At 27.3% G+C, this 22,393-nt stretch overlaps 2 protein-coding genes across 5 annotated transcripts in view; both read left to right on the forward strand.

Annotated features, from left to right (window-relative positions):
* Positions 1-3,561, forward strand: part of LOC126906982 (uncharacterized) — a 53,447-nt gene extending 49,886 nt beyond the window's left edge. Inside the window, exons 8-10 of the mRNA XM_050687966.1 lie at positions 643-706; positions 844-920; positions 2,669-3,561. Coding sequence (XP_050543923.1) covers positions 643-706; positions 844-920; positions 2,669-3,421 — 894 coding nt within the window. The 3' untranslated portion in view covers positions 3,422-3,561. The remainder of the gene's footprint in view (positions 1-642; positions 707-843; positions 921-2,668) is intronic.
* A 4,112-nt stretch (positions 3,562-7,673) lies between these two features.
* Positions 7,674-21,108, forward strand: LOC126906966 (uncharacterized). Of its 4 annotated transcripts, XM_050687936.1 has the most exons (11): positions 7,674-7,802; positions 10,969-11,016; positions 11,119-11,172; positions 11,263-11,292; positions 12,700-12,744; positions 14,107-14,129; positions 14,274-14,298; positions 15,746-15,796; positions 17,230-17,296; positions 17,426-17,505; positions 20,256-21,108. In XM_050687936.1, exons 1-11 carry the CDS (start codon positions 7,710-7,712, stop codon positions 20,991-20,993), a joined length of 1,254 nt encoding a protein of 417 aa, XP_050543893.1. In that variant the 5' UTR covers positions 7,674-7,709; the 3' UTR covers positions 20,994-21,108. The 4 variants fall into 4 exon arrangements, with proteins under 4 accessions (XP_050543893.1, XP_050543894.1, XP_050543895.1 ...); XM_050687937.1 differs by lacking the exon at positions 12,700-12,744; XM_050687938.1 differs by lacking the exons at positions 12,700-12,744; positions 14,107-14,129; positions 14,274-14,298.
* Positions 21,109-22,393: the final 1,285 nt, after the last annotated feature.

Below are 22,393 nucleotides of genomic sequence, written 5' to 3' on the forward strand. Positions count from 1 at the left end.
TAAAAATGATTATTGAATCAAGAGTTATTGTATTTGTTATATCTTTGTAATTCACACATATATACATAGATCAAATGGTAATTAAAAAAATAAAATAATAAACATATCTGTTAGTGAATTTAAACACCACACCGAAGATGAATATTAAATTGTGAATTTGGAACTCTGGCTGACATTATATGTCTTATTGTCATGTAGTGATACAGAGAGTATAGTATAGTAGGGACATAAATATGTGAAAAATTATAATTGTATAAAGAAATGTGTTAGCAGCAATAAAAAAACAGTTATACATTAATTTAAGTAATCGACTCTAATTATGTATTGGTTCGATTAAATTACTTGATGTGGAATTTCATAATTTTTAAATCTTTATTAAATATTCCTAAATATTTTAATTTATAATTAAAAGATAGATTACATAGAATTTCAATAATAATAATGTTATATATTTTTACTGTACTTTACTGTAGTAACACATATTTGAAATTTAAAACCCTTTATTTATTTATATAAAATAATTTTCCTAAAATTTCTTTCAAATTATTGAAGCCCTTCCAAAACAATGATTCAATAATGCTTACGACCTTTACAGATAATATAAAATATTATTTTTTAATCACTGTTATTTGTATTTTGAAGACGTTTGAAGAACAAAACATTATTTTAAAACACAAAAGAATACAATACAACTTCACATATGACGGTAAGTATAGATCATATTGAATATATCCTGTTTTATCTTATCTCTTAAAACACATTACTGTATCATCATGACAATATATAAATGCATTGTAAATTTTCTAAATATATATGAAATTATGAAAATCACTTTATTTACAGAAGAAGGAATTGAAGAATTGCAGAATACTATTAAAAGTATAGACAGTAAAATTCAATTCAAAGTCATTAAAATCTATGTGAGTCTACCAATATGTTTAAAATATTTTCCTGTAGATGATTTTGAGTTTATGTGAATAAATTGTTTTAAAGTCAATGAAGCACCAAATAGGTTAAATATAAAATGGACATAAAAAGTTTTTTTTTCAATAAAATTCTAGTGAATAATAACACTTAAAATAACTTATATTAAACATTATAAAGTTATATCTCATAAATATTTAAAAATTATTTTTTGTTTAGTATAAAATAAAAAAAAACATTTAAGCTCACAAATACAAAAATCGGTAAATAACCCACGAAGAGTCCTGTATGAATGAAAAATATTATTTAGTTTATATTAATATATAATTCAATTATCATTTGGATAATAATTTTTTTGTTTATAAAAATATTATTCTTTAAACCTTATGCAAATTCATATGATTGTTCATAAAAAAATTTGCGAGATTATCCTTTTGAGATTTTTAAATATTGAGGTTAAAATATTAAAATCAATACAATTCTTACTTTTTCAAATAATAATACTGCAATATAGTTACATTATAACTTAAACACTTATAATTGTTTTAATACAAAGTATATTTTAATATTTAAATTTTTGACTTTATATTATAATAGCATTTCGAAAACTAGTTAAATTAAAATAAAATTCAGAAAGAAAAGGAAATGATCTAAAAAATTATAATTGTTTTAAAACAGTTTTCAGTATATTGATATTTTTAGCTTTTACTTAATATTAAACTAATTTCTTGTAAACTAAACGGATCATCCGTAATTTTGTGATCTTTTTGGATCACGATATTGACACGACTTGCGTCGCAAAAATGTGGTCGACACTGGTTTTGAGGGTAGAGACCCGTGGGCCGTTTATTAAATGAGCGACAACAGATTATGTTAACAAAAATAAAACAAACCGAAAAGATAAACACAGTAATAATAATCTTCGCATAATATCGCGGCACTTTCGCTGGCGTCGACGACGCGATGTTCGGCGTAATCCTTGGACGGCAAAATGGTTAGCAGCGTTGTAGGCGACGGTGCGCGGGTGCGGTTCGGCTGTCGACGTTGTCGCTTTCACAGCGGGAGGAAGACTCTCGCACCATTTGCGGCGGGTCGTCGTCGGCCGTGCGGCATTTGCTGGACTTTGCACCGTAGCGTATAACACGCGGTGTTGGTCAGTCAAATACTCATAGTAGGGCGACGGCTGATAAAGGTGGCACGAGTCGCGGGGCATCGTGTATAACGAAGCGACGCGGGCCGTGTCAATATTTTTCAATTATTTAGTCATTAACTGACTAAAATTTTTAGAAAAACTTATCTTCTTTAAGTAATAGGTAATTCTAAGCCAAAATTTGAAAAATTTTCGTTCAATTTTTTCTATTTTCTTTTAAGTCTTTTATTAACAATCGAATTGAAGCATTATTTGATTTAATTTTATATTCTAGTTCACTGTAAGGGATCCCAACTGTCTTGGATAGATAATTGTATAATTACATTAATACTAATACAAACATATTAATTTCTATAATCTGCACTGAAATTTTTTTGATCCAGATTTGAGTAGTCGAGTTACAGGGTAAATAGAAACAATGACGTTCTCTTCGTGTAAAAACTCGTAAAATCAAATTATTAAATTTTTTAACTAATATAAACATTTCTACCGTTAAATATTTTATGATAACACATGGACGCATATAATAGATTTTTAATGAGGTAAAATATTTAAACTTCAATTTGATTTAAACCTTAAATTTAATTTTTACAGGAGAGTAATCTTTCTAGTAATAGAACTTTAGCTCATTCTACGGTTTATGATAAATATTTAAAAATACAACTAGATATGATTGAAAAATTGTCTTTATGGAAATATGTCAAAGAGGAGAGAGTTCTCATTGCTTCTACTTCTACTTCTACTCTATCCAATACAACACTCATAGATTTTATCAATAACTCAACTACTTATGAAAAAAATGTAGCATATACTGTTAAGGATGCAGAAAATATCATGAATGATCGAACTTTTAAGTATGCATTTTTACTAGTCGTATATGTCTATAGGACTCTATTAATTTACTATGATGCAAAAATAAATTGGGAATTAGTTAAAACATGTTTTACACTATTGAGTAACGCACAAATTAAAAGGAAAGAATTCAATAACATACTTTATGACCTACGTATTGATTTTGATGTAATTGAACCTGATCGAACAATAGTATGTAAGCAAATTATCACACACTTAATGGAAAAATACTCAGGATTATTCAAAATAATTTTACAAAGTACAAGCCAATTATCAGAAGATAATTTAATTAAAAATACATTTGAGGGATTTCCTAAACCTCACGAAAACGACGTCATCTCATACAATTTTCAGACTATACCAACAGAATTATCTGTTATAACGGAAAAATTGGAGAAAATTTTAAAGTTAATAGAAACAGAATACAGTTCATTTTTGTCAAAAAATTATAAAGAGATTTTAAATGATTCTTACTCGACTGTTTCGAGAAATTAAAAAGTATTTTTTATTTTTTCTAATTACATAAAAAGATACTGTGAGTGTTTCTTTCGTCATATACAATTTATGTAATCGAAAAATAAAATAAATATGGAATAATATTAAAAATAATATTTTTTCTTTTAAATAAATATTAACCTACATAGTAATTTTATATTTGTTCTTTTTACCTACTGATGTCTTAACTAAGCACCCAACCTAAGCAACAGACATAATAAGGTATCCTCTTTATTATATAAAGATATAATTAAGCACTTCAAAAAAAATCCAGCACAAGGGGCGCGGCCCATCTTAAATTAAAGCTAATGTAATGTACTTTATTATGAAAAAGAAGTATTTCGGACTTTATTTTGTCTTCACGATGAAAATGGCTACCGAATGCAATTATTGTATGAAAATTATCGATTTTATGTTTACACATTTAACTTTATAATGCTATAACTTATTGAAAAGTGTATGGATCAACATCATTTTTTTATGAGAAATAATATTTTTTAATAATCCATTTTTCATTCGACATACTTTATCTTAATCAGGATATTAATATGGAACTATCTGATTATGTAGCCTTTGGAATAATCCACATTTTTTTAAAAATTAAACACTATCTAAAGATTTGCATCGAAGCATTTTTTTTTTTATAGTGATTTTAATCACTGTCAGATATTATTATAATTGATCCAACTATGCCACGTCACCACTGTGCCACGACCACACTGTGCTGGGTTTTTTTTTAGTTTTATCAGTGCGATTATATTTTATAATTGCCCAGTGAAACTTAAAATCCTTAAAAGTTTTTTTATTATAGTTAGAATATATTTTTATATTACCAACAATGTAGGTCAATTTCTAACTTACAAGGAGACATCACGGTGATAGGATCGCCGATTTTCAAAAAAATTATATGAATCTAATATAAGTTGAATATTAAGTTGCATTTACTTTGAATTTTTTTAAACGGGAAAAATGACTTAACAGACAAATAACCATTTGAACTACCTTAAATAGACTTTTTTATCCTCTTGCAATAGTAGCAACCTGTGGGTCAATTGGTAACGCGTAATGTACTGGGTTCAAATACCGCATAGTGGTCTCGTTTTTTGAATTTTTTTAATATATTCATAAAAAATCTTGCAAAAATCCAATAACACACTTTATGACCTACGTATTGATTTTGATATATTTGAACCTAATTAAACAGAATTATGTAAGCAAATTATCCAACACTTGATGGAAAAATACTCAAGATGATTCACAATAATTTTACAAAGGACAAGCCAATTTTCAGAAAATAATTTAATTGAAAATACATTTCAGGGATTTCCTAAACCTCACGAAAACGACGTCATCTCATACAATTTTCAGACTATACCAACAGAATTATCTGTTATAACGGAAAAATTGGAGAAAATTCTAAAGTTAATAGAAACAGAATACAGAACATTTGAATTCAATAATATAAATATGTGAAGTTGGCACATAGGAAGTATTTTTGTGGTAACGGCGATGTCATTAATATTATAATATTAATATTAATTTTAATAAAAAGAAATAATTTTTATTATCCGTTCATCTATTTTCTTTTGCTATTACTTTCATAATCTCTTTATTTGAATTTGAAGTACAATTAACTTTATTTTTAAAATATGATATTAAAAAAAATTTTTTAAATTTTTCATATATTATTATTGATTGAAGGTTACCCATCTAAACTTTAAAATTCTGGATACGTCATAAATAAGAAGGAGTCACCTCCTGCCACTTTAAAAAATTTTGTATGTGTTATAAAAATGCTTAATTAGTCATCAGGTAATTAAAAAAAAAAATAATAAATATTAAATAATTAAAAGGGAGCGATACCCTCTTTAGGCAATCCTCGTAAGTAAGCCACTGATTCCAGTAGGAGTACCTGGATATGCCTGGCACGATAAGTAATTTACAGGAGAAATATCACATCATAATCAGTGTAACTAAAATATATTAAAAATTTACTTATTAAATTCAGGAAAATTCAAAAATAGAAAATAGTAAAATATATTGGGTATAAAGTAGACGTTTGTTATTGAGGTATTCTCCTTGGGCGTATTCAGAAATTATTTTAAAATGGTATTTAATTTTTTTTACTTTGGTAAAAACCAAAGTGATGAACAAAAAAAAAAGGTCATTAGGTCCACATTTCTTAGAAGTCGCCAAAAAAAATATTGATAGCGCTGGTTCAAGAAGGGCAATTGCCCATATCCACCTTAAATACGCCTTTGGTATACACAATATATATATTAATATTCTAATTATAATAATTTTATTTATATTATAAAGTAATTACGAAACAAGACGGGAGGTAATCATTCTTGTAAAAATTCAATTTTGATGTATCCCAAGTTTTACGATTAACTAATACATTTCATATGAGATAAATAAGATTATTGAAACTGTACTATTTTGATAATGTATGTACAAACTTATACCCTCGTATCCTAATATAAACTTTTCGTTTACATAAAAAAAAAAAATAAGTACAAAGCGACAAAAGTATATTTAAACAGTAAACTAATAATTATAAACCCAAAGTTTAAACAAAAGTATTACATAATATATAAAAATAATAAACATAATATCAAAACAAAGAGATAGTTAATAATCTAATCCAATCAATTCATGTATGACAACAAAAACATGTTTTAAAAATGAATTAAATAGAAAATTAGATCGACATAAAAACTAATTTTCTACAAATTAAGGGTCACAATATACATATGCACAGAAATGAGTTAATATTATTAATAAAAAACATGCTCGTGGACTTAAAAAAAAATCGTAGAACAGTGACAATGAATAAATTTTTTTTTGATATCTCAGAAATGTCATTAAATTTCAAACGGTAAGTCGTAAAACGCTGTCGTCATCGAGCGTTTTTCTCGAAAACGGTTGAAATATTAAAACGCTCGCGGGTGATCGACAAAAATCTTCCGACCTTTGCCAATAAGTTTCTCGCAGTGTCATGACTAAGTACTTTCATTGGAAAAATAAAATGTTGAAAATCGAATCATGCTATTAATTTTCCCACAAAGCGTTTTTTTCCTTGTTCTATTACATAATAAGATTACGTAGTTAATTATTAACCTAGACAAAGAAGACCANAGTTAATTATTAACCTAGGCAAAGAAGACCAAGTTTTAAATTCATTATCATAATTGAAAACAAAATTGATAATGTACATGATCTATGTACTCAACTTAGTGGTTCGTATTTACTATAGAAATGAGAGTGATATGGCTCATAAAAAGTAGTTGACGCTCTAGTATAGAAATATGGGATCAACCAATTTATTTTTGCAACCGTTTAAACCAACAAGTTTAAGACAACTTATCTTATTATTCACTGGCATATATAATATATAAGGTAGTGAATAATATAATATATATATTATATATACAATATTAATTAATAAGTGTACACAACATTTAGCTATAATACACACAACGTTGTTATTTCAGAACAATCGCATAGCTTGATGTAATAAATAAAAAATTGAAAAAATTCCCTCGTTCCCTGTAACTGGGAGAAACTCCCAAAAAGTACGATTTTAAACACCGATAAATTTTGACATTCTTTAAACTGTTTTTCAAACAGATAACATATTTAAACAGATAATAACTTTTAGAATAATATATGAATCAAAACAATTTTCTTTAATAAAAACCTTAGGCATTTTATTTTTATTTGATTTAAAATTTTTGAAAATGTGACCCTTTACATGTCATTTTGTGTTAAAGACATCATCATTAAATTTTCTTAATGTACCCACATCTTTTAAGTCTCCCTAGAAATTTCTTGGTAAGGCTATACACTATTCAAACAATATTATAGTTTTATTAAAAAAAAATAATAATAATTATAGTAGAAATATAACAAATTTTCCGGCTAAATTATAAACCAATTATTGTAACACAACCCAATCTATTAGGCATATTATAAAATTTACATTTACAGAAAATAATGTTAGAATTTTTATTGTGTTTTATTAAATTTCATTCTATAGATAGTTTTCACAATTTAAGAGACTAAAAGTAAACAGAATTATTTTTTACACTTCATACATGAATAATAAAATTATTTATTTATGTCATCGAAAATGATAATCTATTATGGTACAGTTCAAAATAATTTGCTCCTATTTTAAAAAATGTATATACTTTAATTCCTATAAAAGTTAAAAATTTAATAAAATATATTCTAAGATATAAATCAATCAATTGTACTTTTTAAATCGTAATATTCTTTAAAAATGTTATACAAAACAAATTCTATTGTTTTAAACTCTATGTGTGTGTTATTTTTTTTTGGAAATGTTTGTGGAAATACAATTTTAATTGGCAAAGTAATTTAAATAAAGTTTATTAATTTATGTATAATTTAATGATTTAGTTAAGATAATAATAAACGAATAATAATATAATTTATGTATTTTGTCAACTATAGTGTAAAAAATATGCTATTATAGGGCAGTCTAAAATAATTTTCATTAATTTTAAATATTTGTTTTTTTATTGACGTTTTTTAGTGTTACATTTTTTTCAACACCGATAAAAATAAAATAATTTAATTGAAATTTAATAAAATATATTCTAAGTTATAAGCCAGTCAATTTTATCAAATAAATCTAATAATTCTTGAAAAATGTTTAACAGAATATTCTTTTGTATTGATTTTTATGTGTAACTTTTTTTTTGGGGGGGAGAAGGTTTTGGAAATATATATTTAATTGACACAGTAATTTAAATAGTTTATTGAATGATACTTAATTTAATAGTTTAATTTAGATACTTTTTGTTTAATATTCATGTTTCATCTCTTATTATAAAACATAACAATTGACACTTAAATATTTTTAGAACGACGAAAGTCATCATATAAATTATTTTACTTCATATACAACTTATTTTATTGTTTTTTAAACTATTAATTATTCAATACCCACTGTAATTATAAATAGTATAATATTTCGACTTCAATATAATTTGTACTTCGTAGCTGGCTATGCCAACATGATAAACCATATAATATTGTTATCTCTATGCAATGATTTTTATGATAAGTGGCCAACTTATTTTCAATCACCTGAAGGACGTCCTAAGTTAGATAGTTTTAGTTTTAGTTATTATTGAGGTGGACATAATGCCCATGCACTCAGACCTGTTGGTCCATTGTGCGCACCTCATACCGAATTGTCTTGATTCGGTTTACCCACCTAAGTGTTATCACCAAAGTGTTAATACATTACCAACCATAAAGTCACCTCTAGAGATGACCAAAGAGTCCTGTCTTTCTGGCGAAATTAAGTATCTCCCTGGGTTTTAGGTTTTTAATATCCTCTTTTTCAGGAAATGGTTTATTCAAGTAGTTTGATCTTAGTGTGGACAAGGCTTCACATTCGCACATGATGTGAAATGAGTCTTCCTCTTCTACTCCACATTTTCTGCACAATGGTGATTCCGATACCCCCATTGCGTTAAGATGCTTAAGCAGGTGACCATGTCCTGTCAGTAGACCAGTCAGGGTGCTTATTTGATGTCTAGTCATGCTATTAAGATCACCCAGCAATAAACCAGGGGTCTTGATAAACATTTTAGATTGTCTAGGTACTACCAAGTACTTCCAGATTTTCCTGTGTTGTTCTCTGCACCAATTCTTGGGTAACGCTTTGAGCGATTGCTCAGTGAGCCCTACCACTGGTTCTGGTCCAACATAGGTGTTCTCTGCTCCTTTCCTGGCTAGAAAGTCAGCATTCTCATTTCCAGTGACACCGTTGTGTCCTGGTACCCACGCTAGTGTAACTTTGTTGAACCTCGATAGTGATTCTAAAGTTTCCCTGCATTCGAGGACCAGCTTTGAATTCACCTGATCGTTACAGAGTGCTTTCAAAGCCGCTTGACTATCACTTAAGATAGTTATCTTCCTATTTTTGTATACCAGCAGGTTCTGAGCCCCTACCAGTATCGCCATCACCTCTGCTTGGAAAACAGAGGGTGTTGTGCCCAATGACATACTGACATTTATTCGTGGCTTTAAGCCCCAAATTCCAGCACCTACCTTTCCTGATTTTTTGGATCCATCTGTATATATCACAAATCCTCCTTTGTCAGTCAGGTGGTTAATATTCCATTCTATACGTGTAGTGATCTCCACTTTGTAGGGAATGTTATTCTTAAGAACCGGTTTGATATAGTCCAAGGGGTATTCTAAAAAGCCCTTGTCTATCTCTTTTAGTATTTTACCATGTTCTGTTGTATCACTCTCCAAAGTCCACATACCTAAGTTGTGGAATCTTAGTGCTGTAGCTTTGGCATGTGCTTTCACCTCTAGATGCAGAGGAGGCAATCCAATTAGTGCCTCTAATGCGACCGTTGGTGTAGTTCTTAATGCTCCAGTGATGGCAATAGCAGCCATTCTCTGTATGCGACTAAGTTCTTTCCTAGCTGTAATGAGTGCTGTTCTGGTCCACCAGACCAGGGCACCGTACAATATCATAGGTTTAATCACTGACGTGTACAACCAATACATAACTCTTGGTTTAAGACCCCATGTCTTTCCCAAGGCTCTGCTGCAAGTCCACAATGTGTTCATTGCTTTTTTGATTCTTGACTCAACATGTGATTTCCATTTTAGCTTACTATCCAAGATAATACCTAAGTATTTTACTTCTGATTTCAAGCTAATTTCTTGTCCATTCAGAGTAAGAGTGTCTAGGTTGTCTAGTCCTATTCTCTTTCTAGTGAACATAACAACCTCTGCTTTATTTGGATTAACAGACGTCCTAAGTTAGATATGACTTTAGTTTAGAATTCATGTACAATTAGTTATATTAGTGCCCTACGCTCCGATTGCCCGCGATATTCTCTTTAGGAAAAACAGCTGAGATTAGACTGGCTAGTCGAAAAACGGAGAGACACTTTGGAGAATATTTATGGTTGATTTAAACTTTCATTATAATATTGTGCTAGTACTCTGTCCATTCAAATTGTGACACTTCAATAAGTAATAGAACACAATGCGATCTAATCGTGTATTCTTTAAAGTTTCTATATACGTAAAAATTATTAAATCAAATATCAATATTTTTGTGTGTGGGAATATTTGTATCACCAAAAGTGTGTGGCCGTAAATAAGATATATAATAATTATTCTAAATTCCAGTGACTAAAAATGTAATGTAAAACGGTGTATATTTTATATAGCAAGAACTTCCCTTTTTTTGGGAAAAATGGCCGTTTTATAGCCCGCAAAACTGGTTTATCGATCTCTAGTAAGATTCTTGAGATATTTTTTTGCTGTATTGATTGGTCAATGTGATGAAACCTTTTACGTGGTCGTTTTATAAAATGCGTAAGAGAGTGATTAAATTTTGTGTAACAGTATTATTTTTTTATATTAAATTTTATCCAGGAGGAACACTGATTTGAAGATATATTTTTAATAAGTATATGTATAATTGATTGCATGTATTAAAATGTGATGATACACAAGTATGTTTTCTTTTTATATAGGAAGGAGTAACAGATATTTCACTGGTGTCATTTTTTGATGGTACAGTTGTAAGTGTCAATCATTGTTAAATGTACTAACAATAAAATTTATGAATTAAACTCATTAAAAATTAAAATCAATATTATTAAAATTCAATGATTATATTATAGCGTAACATTGGTGCTGAGATGAAAATGGATTTACACTGTTTTTACCCTCCAGAAGTATGTTTTATTGTGTTATGTTTTAGGCTGTGTTATCATTTTGCAATATTTAATAAAAACATTCTATCATACAAATTTTGTTTATTTTAGAAATATTTACAGTGTGGTCCTGTAAAAATGGTGAGAATTTATTTTATACAGACATTGTAACAGTTTTAATAATAGGGGAACACGGCTTAATATTACACACCTCAATATCTTTTACACTAGTTGTTTTTATACATCAGTTATGAAAAACAAAAATGATCGCTTTGATTAGTTTAGCATATATACAAAATTTGATAGTATTATTGTCATTATTTTATTTTTGAGTCCCAAAAAAGTAAAATTGGAAGTGAGTGATATAAAATTTCAAGTTTTTGAAAAACTACTGTAAAATTCAAAAAGAAAAAGTTATTAAATAAATAAATTAAATAGATAGAACAAATTAATAAGATAAATAGGTAAAAGGGAGACAGAGTAAGATTAAGTGGTGATCTCGCGGGTTAAACAATATTGAATAAATTATGTTCAATAACCCTTGAAATTATATAATTTATCTTAGTAGCTTATTACGCAATATATTGTTGTTAAAAAGCATAGATTAAATTGCATTTACCTTATATTCTATGTCACGTACTACAATTTTAAGTAATTCAACGTTGATTCTGTGTATTAAATGTCTGGATTTACTTTCAATACAACGTGCTGTTTAGTTAATATAATTATTTATGAAAACTACATTTAAGTAATACGACTTCATTACATAATATCTGTGACTGATTTTTATATGAAAAGATTCTAACATTCTATATTTTCATTATGTTTGGTACAAAACATCTTTAGCAAAGATCTAGTAGACCAGTTGTTACAAACATCGTTGATTATATTATATCGTGTGGGAGCTGATCTCCAGTGTCTTGCTTTACTCATCCCCTTGCATACCCAGCACGGCAATTCAATGGCCTCCGTGTCAATTGTCATCCGTGTACAGTTCATCGTTGTAAGTCAGTCAGTCAATTGTTTTATTTGTCATCTTTTCTTTTTTGTAACAAGCGCCTTCGCTTGAATGGTAAATTGTTCGGCCTTTGTACGCCGTTATTCTTTTATTTGTTTATTGCACCCTTGTGCTCAAAGTTCTCGTGCCCTTGCAGGCCACCAGTGATTGGGCCCTGACAATCACTAAATATCTTCATTGCCGTAGTCAGTTCTCATCTGCCATTACGTGCCTTGATCTACACTCTGACTCGTGATACTCAGATGTTCGACACCATTACCACAAGATCTCCACACAGTCCACTCATCACTATCAACAACTTCATCTAGTCAGCTAATTTTATATTATTTTTAATGTTATTTATTATTTGTTTTAATTATTTTGTTTTATGCCGCTTTTCTGCATTAGTATTTAAGGGCCTCCGTTACCGCTTAAAATTAAGATACTCTTTGAAGAACTTATAATAAATGTGGTGATTTGTTATTTAATTATTGACTATTCTCGTTACTTATTTTTTGATATTGGATGTACAGTTCGTTTCCATCCCCTAGGTGACTTATTCCCGCTTCAATAATAGCGATTTAAACAAGTTTAAGGTAAAATGGCATTCTAGTGCGGTGCACTTTTTATACAAAAATAATAATAAAAAATTATTAGTGATAAATATTATAATAATATTTAATAGAATTTAATTTAATGAATTCACCAAAAAATTCTAAGCATTATTTAAATTGAAAATTATTAAGTCAAAATTCAATTGAAAAAAAAAATGAAAAAAGTTATAAAAAAATTATAAGTTCCAGAGATTATAAATCTTGATTAGAGTTTTGGAGATTTTGTGTATTATTTTAAAAATACTGAAAAGTTTGGATTTAATAAATAAAATTTAATGTAATTTTATTCCATAAATCTACAACTGATTTTAATGTGTAAAAGATTTTAATGTTTTAAATTTCTGTACGTTTTACGGAAGATAACCAGGAATTAACTAATTAAAAAAATAGTCGTTTAAGACGTAACACCTTATATCTTACTTTTTCTAATTACGAAAGAAAATATCTTTCATTTATAGTAAATAGCTGAAGAACGTCGATTTTAGTATAATACAATATTTACAACAGTAGTTAGCAATTTTTGAATTCTCAAGAAATATAATAATGACATATAAAAGGGATATGCAGTGTAAGCAAATTAATAATAGTGAGAAAAAGAATATAAAAGAGAAACATGAAAAATATAGGGGGACTGGACGTTTTGACGAAGAAACGTTGAGCTACGGATTAGAACGTTCGTATGCAAGTAACTTTTTTTTTTGTACGACTTAAAAAATTTTGTGTTACATTTTATATTATACTTTGAGTCTGTGTATTTTTACTTTATTACATTAAATAACTACTTAAAAACCTGTACATTGGGAGTAAATACTTTATATCCGTCGTACTATTAAAAATTGTGTGTGTGTGGCAAGAGTTAAAGATGGACTACTGGTCCTTTAGTCGATATTAATAATTAGTGTGCGTGCAGGCTAGTTTTTGGGCTTAACCGTCCTTTAGTAGGTATAGTGAAAAGGTAGTAGACGAGGAGCCACCCTTCAGTCTGCTAATTTTGAGCTAGATCGCGCTGACGGGTCTAAACTCTACCCCTTTTAGTAGTTCACTAATTAGAAGGATTGGGGCTGACCAGTTCTCCAACAGGAGAACTCGAGAAGAGCTAAGAACGATGATAAATAATATTAATTAATTTGTGCATTACTTTTGTGTCTGTGTCAGGGTACTACCGACGTACGGCACATTATACAAGTTATACAAATCTAAAAAACCTATTTTTGGAGCTTAAGAGCTTTTATTATAAGCCTTAGATATATGAAGTGTTGTTGATTTAACGTCAATACTTTTACCTCGTCAAAATGAAAATTCTGATTATTACAAAACTGAATAATTTACTGAATTTTATTACAGGATTTTGTAAATAAGAATGAAATATTCAGCCTTTTCCCCAAAAACCTACAAATCTCCTTGTTATAGGTATTAAATAGAGAGTAGCGGTCTCCGACACTCCATTCCCAAATCTCCTACCGTACTCGTATATAACCGGTTCAATCGTGTCCTTTCCACGATGACTATGNTTTTGCAGAAATTTATTTAAATTATGTAAGTATATTAATCAAATATGTGCTCAGTGAGAAAGGGTAGGGATCAGCCTTTTCCCCAAAAACCTACAAATCTCCTTGTTATAGGTATTAAATAGAGAGTGGCGGTCTCCGACACTCCATTCCCAAATCTCCTACCGTACTCGTATATAACCGGTTCAATCGTGTCCTTTCCACGATGACTATGCGTCAATTTTTATACTATTCTGACTAGTTTTTATACACTTTTCACTCACGTTTTGCGACTCCAATAGTCGCAAATCGTCCGATTATAGAACCACTTATATATTTTTTTCATTGTTCACCATCGTTTTTTAATGCACTAATAACCATTCGCTTAAAATTGTATACACTTATTTATTCATCACGTATAATTTTAGTGACCAATGGCTCCACAATTATTCATACAAATTTTCCTAAGCTCACAATTATTAGTTTCTAAACACTACCTTGTCATTAATATCGATTTACATTGTACGTGCATCATATAATCCATCGTGCGTTTTTAATATACATTCACCATCTATGGTTACATCATTATTAGATCTCTCAATTACTTTATTACTCTCGTGCAATCTATCAACCTTCTTCAAATAAATTTTTATTTTTTACTTTAATATAGTGTCATATTTATAAAATCTTATGAATTATATTGTAGTATGTAAGTTACCGCCCCCCCCCCTTTAGGATTTAAGAATTTATTTGCAGAACTTTATTATATTTTCATACTTTTTTTTTATTCATTTGACAAGGTATCCTAATTTTTATTCCTTCCTTCTCTTCTCTCCGTTCCGTCATTATAATTAAGACGTCGATCCTTCTAAAGTCTATTTTCTCTCATCTTATCTAGGATTGACACTATACCTATACTCCCTCTTATATAATCGTTCCTTATCCTATCTTCTCTAGTCACTCCACTCATCCATCTAAACATTCTTATCTTTGCTACACTCATTCTCTCCTCTATTCTCTTATAAACCTACCTACACTCTGAACCATACATCATAACTGGTCACTACAAACTAATGAACTTACCTTTCAGCCTCATTGCAATTTTGTTGTCGCATAACTCATCAAACGCTTTTCACCACTTCAATCAACCGCACTTGATGCTGTATCTTACATCCTCGTCAATACTGCCGTTCTTTGCACAACTGATCCTAAGTACTAAAAATTTTCCACTTTTCCTACCATGATCTCGTTTATTGTCACTGATCTCCTCATTTAACCTACCTCGTGTTTTTCCTTTATCAAACTCATCCTCCTATTAGCACTATATCGTTAGCGAACAACATGCAACACGGCACCTCTCCTTTTATTTATCTAGTAATTTCATCCATTACCATGAAATCTTTAATAATAATTATTATTACAAATAAAATTCTCTAAATTTTTTTTGTATATATTTTTAATGATGAATTAACACCGATATTTTTTTATTTTTTTAGAATCCTGATTTTAATTTGAGAACATCACCAAAGATAATAAATATTAAAATGGTATGTGTTTTTTATTACTAATGTTGAATATTAAAACACATTATTTTTTATATATACAGATGTTGAAACAATGAAAATAATATATTCATACATTAAATGGTGGTTTAAAAATAAAATGATAAAATTAAAATAAGATCTGTTAGTAAATTTTTGCGCTAAGAGCACGATTTAGATATTATCTAGATTATTATTATCTATTATTTAGATTTAAATATTAGATTTCAAGTGGGATCTCTGGCAACACTGACATGACGTGATATTCAGAGTTGTAGTGTTACGAGAAATCGAGTAAAACAGAGATGTAGATAAATAAAAATAATTAAATATAATTGCATAAAAAATATAAATTTCTTTATTTATATTCGTATAACAAATGTGAATGTAAATTCTAAAATATATGTGCAATGCCGACTATATTTTACCTTTAGTATCGGCAATTTGCGACTTGTAACCATTTCGTTATAATCCCTATTCTTTTTTTTTGTATTAATATCAAAAAAAACATTTCAATAAAAATCATAGTTTTTTATGTAACTCTTGGTATTTAAATAGATGTTACAATTTAAATATTCAGAACTATATCTCGCATATTTATATCCTATAGTATTCTACTATAAATTAATATTCAGAAATATTCCGGACCTAGTTTTACCTATGATTTTTTCCGATAATTTGTTGTTAAAATTTCATTTTAACGTAGATTTGTTTGGTTATTTTTTTGATATGTAAATAATTTTTACTTACTAATAAGCAATAATGTCAAAAATAGAGGCGATAAAAATAAAATAAAAAGAATCAGTAATTAATTGTTTTCTTTGAGATTTAGTTCTAAAAAAATATAGAAACCCCCAAAAAGACACGGAGTCAATAAATTTTTGAATTTCATTATTTCCAGTTTTAATTTCAGTTATTTTGATTTTACCTATTGAAAATAAAGAACTAACAAAGACAAGATGTAACCTGACGAGTTATCATACGAGTAGTTGAGTCGCACTAAATGATTTTAACTATTGTTAAACATTTATTTATTTATTTATAACTACTTGAATCGCCTTATATTAAAAGAACGCACGGATTTGTTTCTCTGAAATGAGATGATATCAGGTTTTTAAGCACTGTTGTAAAACAAAAATAAGAAAATGGTGGTATGATAAATGATGGAAGGGAATGTTATAGGAGTATCGCAAAAATAAGAACTANCTTTTTAAGCACATACTTAAAAACATTTTACTAGTTAAAACTACTGTGGTGGTTCATTAAAACCTATACAATACGACACAGAGCAAATATTTGAAATTTATAACGTTTTATTTTATTTTCCTAAAATTTCTTACAAATTATTGAAGTCTTTTCAAAAAAAAAAAAATTCAATTATACATTTTCCAAATACAATAAAATCAAATTTTTTAATCATTATTATTTATATTTTTAAGACGTTTGATGAAATTTTCATTGTATTAAATATCAATAGAGGGATTGGAAATTATTTCTTTTACAGCGGTAAGTTTATATCATGCTGACACAAATTGTCACCTGTTGAAACATTTTACTATATTATCTTGACAAAACAGAAATTTATTGTAATTTCTTAGAGAAAATTATCAAATTATGAAATCATTTTATTTACAGAAAATGATATTAATAATACGTTGCAGACATTTATCCGGGAGTTAGACCCAAGAATTAAATTCAAAGTAGTTAAAATTTATGTGAGTTTAACAATATGTCTAAAATATTTATGTATACTTGATTTTGAATTTAAATCTTTTGTGAATAAAATTAATTTTGAAGTAAATACGGGACTAATGAAGGAACCCAAACGAATGTAAATATGACACGATATAAATGAGATTTTTCAATAAAATGTTTATAAGAATTTACACTTAAAATAACTTAATTTATACATCAATTATTTATTATTAATCAGTGATTATTAAAATTATTAAATATTATTTAATGTTATAATCATTATCATGTACAGCCGGGATAATCAAACAACAGAAATATAATATCCATTTTTTCCAATAAAGTAATGCTTGTCAAATGTTTTGATTTGATATAAAAATGTTTTTTTTGCAATATTTTTAATGTAGCAATACTACTGATTAATAAGGAGTATGAAAAAGAATCCCCCCCACACAAAATTTGCTAGCCTTATTCTTGTTGTAAATTGTAATAGACGAGTATGTATTATGACGGGAAGGATGGATGGATATTCCTTTGGATTTTTTTGTCAGTTTTATTTATCATATCAGTTCCACTGTTGTATAAAGTTTTAAATATTACCAATAAATAGATACATATTCACATATTAATCAACAAGCAGAATTTGAAACATACACTTTTGTAGGGTTAATTTTTGCTAAATGAGGTACAGGAGGTGTTATTCCGAGTTAATTTTGATTGCTGTATATTGAGACGTGTAACGTTAAAAGAAATTTTATCGAAACGTTATTCTGTCCTCATTCAATAATTATATTCTGTAATATTAAATATAGAGTAATAAAGTATACAAAAACATATTTTTAATCTAAAATTTGAATATTAATTTTTAATTGAGCTTTAATCTGCAATATAACATAATCTACAAATAAATATACAAAAATGTTTAATTTAGGAACAATAAAATTGTTTGTGTATACGGTTTGTCGTTTAATATTGCTGTTATAAGTATAGAGCAAAACATTTATTGAAAAATCAAATTATAATAACTTATAATTTACAAAAAATTAATTTTTTCAACTTGACTTTTGAAAATGTTCCGGAAAGTCTGACACTTTTATATATATTTTAAATTAAAACTAATGTAATATACTTTATTAAATATATTAAATTACTAAATTTCGGACTTTATTTTATCTTCACGCTGAAAATGGCAACCAAATGTTATTTTTGTGTGAACATTTTCGATTTTGTATTTTACATTTTTAACTTTATTATGCTATAAATTTTTGAAAAATGTATGGATCAATACAATTTTTTCATGAGAAGTAGTATTTATATACATCCTTCATTCGACATATTGTTTTTTTAAATACGATGAGGGTTCAAATTTAAAAAATGCACGTAGAAAGTAGAACCATTTCAACTTAAATTTTGAAAGTGTTCCGAAAAGTCTGACAATTTTATATATATCATAAATTAAAGCTAATGTAATGTACTTTATTATGCAAAAAAAAATTTCGGACTTTATTTTATCTTCACGGTGAAAATGGCTACGGAATGCTATTTTTGTATGAAAATTTTCGATTTTTTAATTTACATTTTTAACTTTATTATACTATAACTTTTTGAAAAATGTATGGATCATTACAATTTTTTTTATGAGAAGTAGTATAATAATAATAATATAATAATATAATAATAGTATAATAGAAGTTTTCCATAATAAAGTATTATGGAAAAAAAAAATTTCGGACTTTATTATGTTTTAACGGGAAAAATGGTTATCGAATGCTATTTTTGTGTGAAAATTCTCGATTTTATTTTTTACATTTTTAACTTTATAATGCTATAACTTATTGAAAAGTGTATGAACCAACACAATTTTTCTATGTTTTTTAATAATCCTTTTTTCATTCGACATACTTTCTCTTATACAGGATATTAATAAAGAACTAGCAGATCATGTAGCTTTTGGAAAAATCCACCAATTTTTTAAAATTAAACATTATCTAAAAATTTGTATCGAAGCGTTTTTTTTTTATAGTGATTTTAATCACTGTCAGATATCATTATACTTGATCCAACTATGCCACGTCACCACCGTGCCGCGACCCCCCTGTGCTGGGGTTTTTTTTATTGTTTTTAAATAACAAATTTTTGTATACTGTACAATGCATTTCATGGTGGACCTATTTCTGAGTTGCGATATAAATAAAAAGTCTTAGGGTTTGGTCAATCAGTCTGTTTAATTTTATATGTTTCGTTAGAACTTTTTATTGGAAAAGCATATTGAACTACTCAATAAACATATATATATATTAACACATAAGAATTATATAATACCTAACAGATTCAAAAACTACGTCTTGTTTTCCATTTTATTCTAAGTATCTTTAGGTGAACAATAATCATATATTGCACATCCCGGTCGTCATTTTGTCATTTATAAAGTGAATTTTCATGAGCAATATCAAACCAATTGTCTAGAATTTCTTTAAAATTCCTTTGTTGTATAAAAAAATATTTATTTTATGTGACGTGTATATAATAAATAGACATAAAACGATTAATTTTACAAAATTATATTGATTAAATTTTTTTATAATTATTACAGTTCTGATGTATTAAATGATTTTCGTTTAAAATATAATTATAATTAATTATTATTCTATACATTTTTATGCTAGCTATAACATTCATTGAAATTAATATGAAAAACTAAAAATCCTTGTCATTAAATAAGAAATGTAATTTAAGTACAATTTGGTATAAATTTTAAATTTATGTTTTACAGAGGGGTCATCTTGATAATAATACATCTATACTAAATGATACGGTTTATGACGAAACAGCCAGGAAATATCTAGAAAAGTTTGAAAATATGTCGTTATGGAAATATGTCAAAGATGATCTGATTGAATGGAATTATCCTAAACATTCCTATGTAACACTTGAAAATTTCATTAACAATTCAACAACATATAATGTAAATGTTAAATTCACTCTTATAACGGTATTGAATAAAATGATTGAACGAACTATTAAATATGTGCTTTTGCTAATTGCATATGTGTATGAGGCATTGACAATTAATTATCGTATGAAATCATATTGGAATCGATTTATAGAAGTTTTGTACAAATTGAAGGTTGCAGAAATTAATTTGAAGAAATATGATGAAATAGTGAATAAAATACAACAAGTGAAAGAAAAATCTAGTCCTGTAGATAAAATGAGTGAATTAATACGATTGTTAAAAGAATGCACAAAACATTTCTATACGGCCGAAGAATTTGAAAAATTGGATTTTGAAGAGACCGAAACTTCAAAGTCAAAATATTCGAATACACACGTACTACCAGAAGAAGTATTAAATAAAGTATTAAAAGGATTTCCCAAACCTCATCAAAATGTTGATTCATACGAACTTCATCTTATACCAACAGAACTAGATAACATAATAGAAAAAATGAATTTAATTTTTGAATTAATTGACGTAGAATACGAAAATATTTGTAGAATAAGATTCTGATTTTGTTAATTTTTTTTGTACAGAGTAAATTTATTCTGGTGTATATTCATACTATATTTTTCATTAATTAAAGAAAACAATGTATTAGTATTTAGACATAAAATATTATATATGATTAGACTAAATTAAATATTTTCAATATTTTACCCTAATAAAATACATTTTCACAAATGATTGAGCAACACATCAACTAAAAATAAAAACAATAATCGATAGTTTTCTATACTTTATTATTTAAAAAAAAGTACAGTTATAGATTTTATAATTTTCATAAAAATATTATTTATTTATATAAAATTACTAAACTTCTATAATATATAAATAAAAAGTCAGTGGCGTCTCACGAATGATATATGGTGAGGCAATCTTTTTTTTTTTTTGTTTGATAGTACTAGGGAAGAATTTGAAGAATTTGCTACTTCCTATTATTTAAGAAAATTGTATTTATTATGATATAAAAATATATTTAGGGTAGGAGAAAAATTCATTGAGCATCATTAAATGTTTTATTCTGGTTGCGTCCATATCTTCCATATAGAGGGGAATAAATACAACGAAATAATACTTTGAATAATCATACTCTTAAGACACTAATAGGGGAAAAATTTTTTTCTGTGCTTCTAAATTACAATAACTTCAAAAAATTCAAGTAAGTCATTATGAAAGTTTATATATTAAAAAATATATTTAAAAAAAATTAATCCTTCTTTTAATGTAATAATTATGAAAATCCAATAAAAATCTTAAGTACAGGAATAACTTGAATGTGACCACCTACGCATATCAAGTATTAGTTTTGATAGTCGCTGAAAAGGTATTGGGTTTGTGATAATGTACTCTCTTGCTGCCAATAAAAATTTTCACCTTACACTGGACTTTTTGAATGTTTTATGCGTCAAAAGAATTCAATTCGAATATACAGAGTGGCCCAGCACTCATTGACAACTTAAATAACTTTTGATCCAGTTAATATTTTTTGCTGATTTTTTTTTTAAATAAAAGTTATACGTTAGGTCTATAGCTATATCTCAATAGTTAATTGTTTACATTTTACTAAAAATATTGATTATTTTTAAATTTTAAATAAAATGTAAAAAAAAAATCTAAGATCGCTATTTTGTAGAGTAGAATTTAAGAAAAATTTTAGTAAAAAAATATTTTATTAGTATTCAGTAGTAAATATTCTGTAGCGTTTTGAAGTTTGTGAAAATTTGAATTTTCATGTATTATTTAACGGTATTGAACATTGAAATACGCATTGAGAAAAGGACAGAAAAAAACACTATCTTTATTTTTTATAACACTAACTTTTTTTTTAATCTGACCATTTTTCCTCATAAAAGAAGGGTCAAAACTTATAACATACATATAAAATGTCGACAATATTCAACTTAACTTTT

This window comes from Daktulosphaira vitifoliae, unplaced genomic scaffold, assembly GCF_025091365.1.
Source record: "Daktulosphaira vitifoliae isolate Bord-2020 unplaced genomic scaffold, ASM2509136v1 Scaffold_5, whole genome shotgun sequence".
Lineage (NCBI taxonomy): Eukaryota > Metazoa > Arthropoda > Insecta > Hemiptera > Phylloxeridae > Daktulosphaira > Daktulosphaira vitifoliae.

Excerpts from the sequence above, each read along its gene's own strand:
- LOC126906966 (XM_050687936.1), top strand. The coding sequence starts at position 7,710 with ATGTTATACAAAACAAATTCTATTGTTTTAAACTCTATGTGTGTGTTA. Across the intron at positions 11,293-12,699 it reads AGTGTGGTCCTGTAAAAATG|GTGACTTATTCCCGCTTCAA; the intron begins GTGAGAATTTAT and ends TCCATCCCCTAG. Across the intron at positions 17,297-17,425 it reads AAATTATTTCTTTTACAGCG|AAAATGATATTAATAATACG; the intron begins GTAAGTTTATAT and ends TTTTATTTACAG.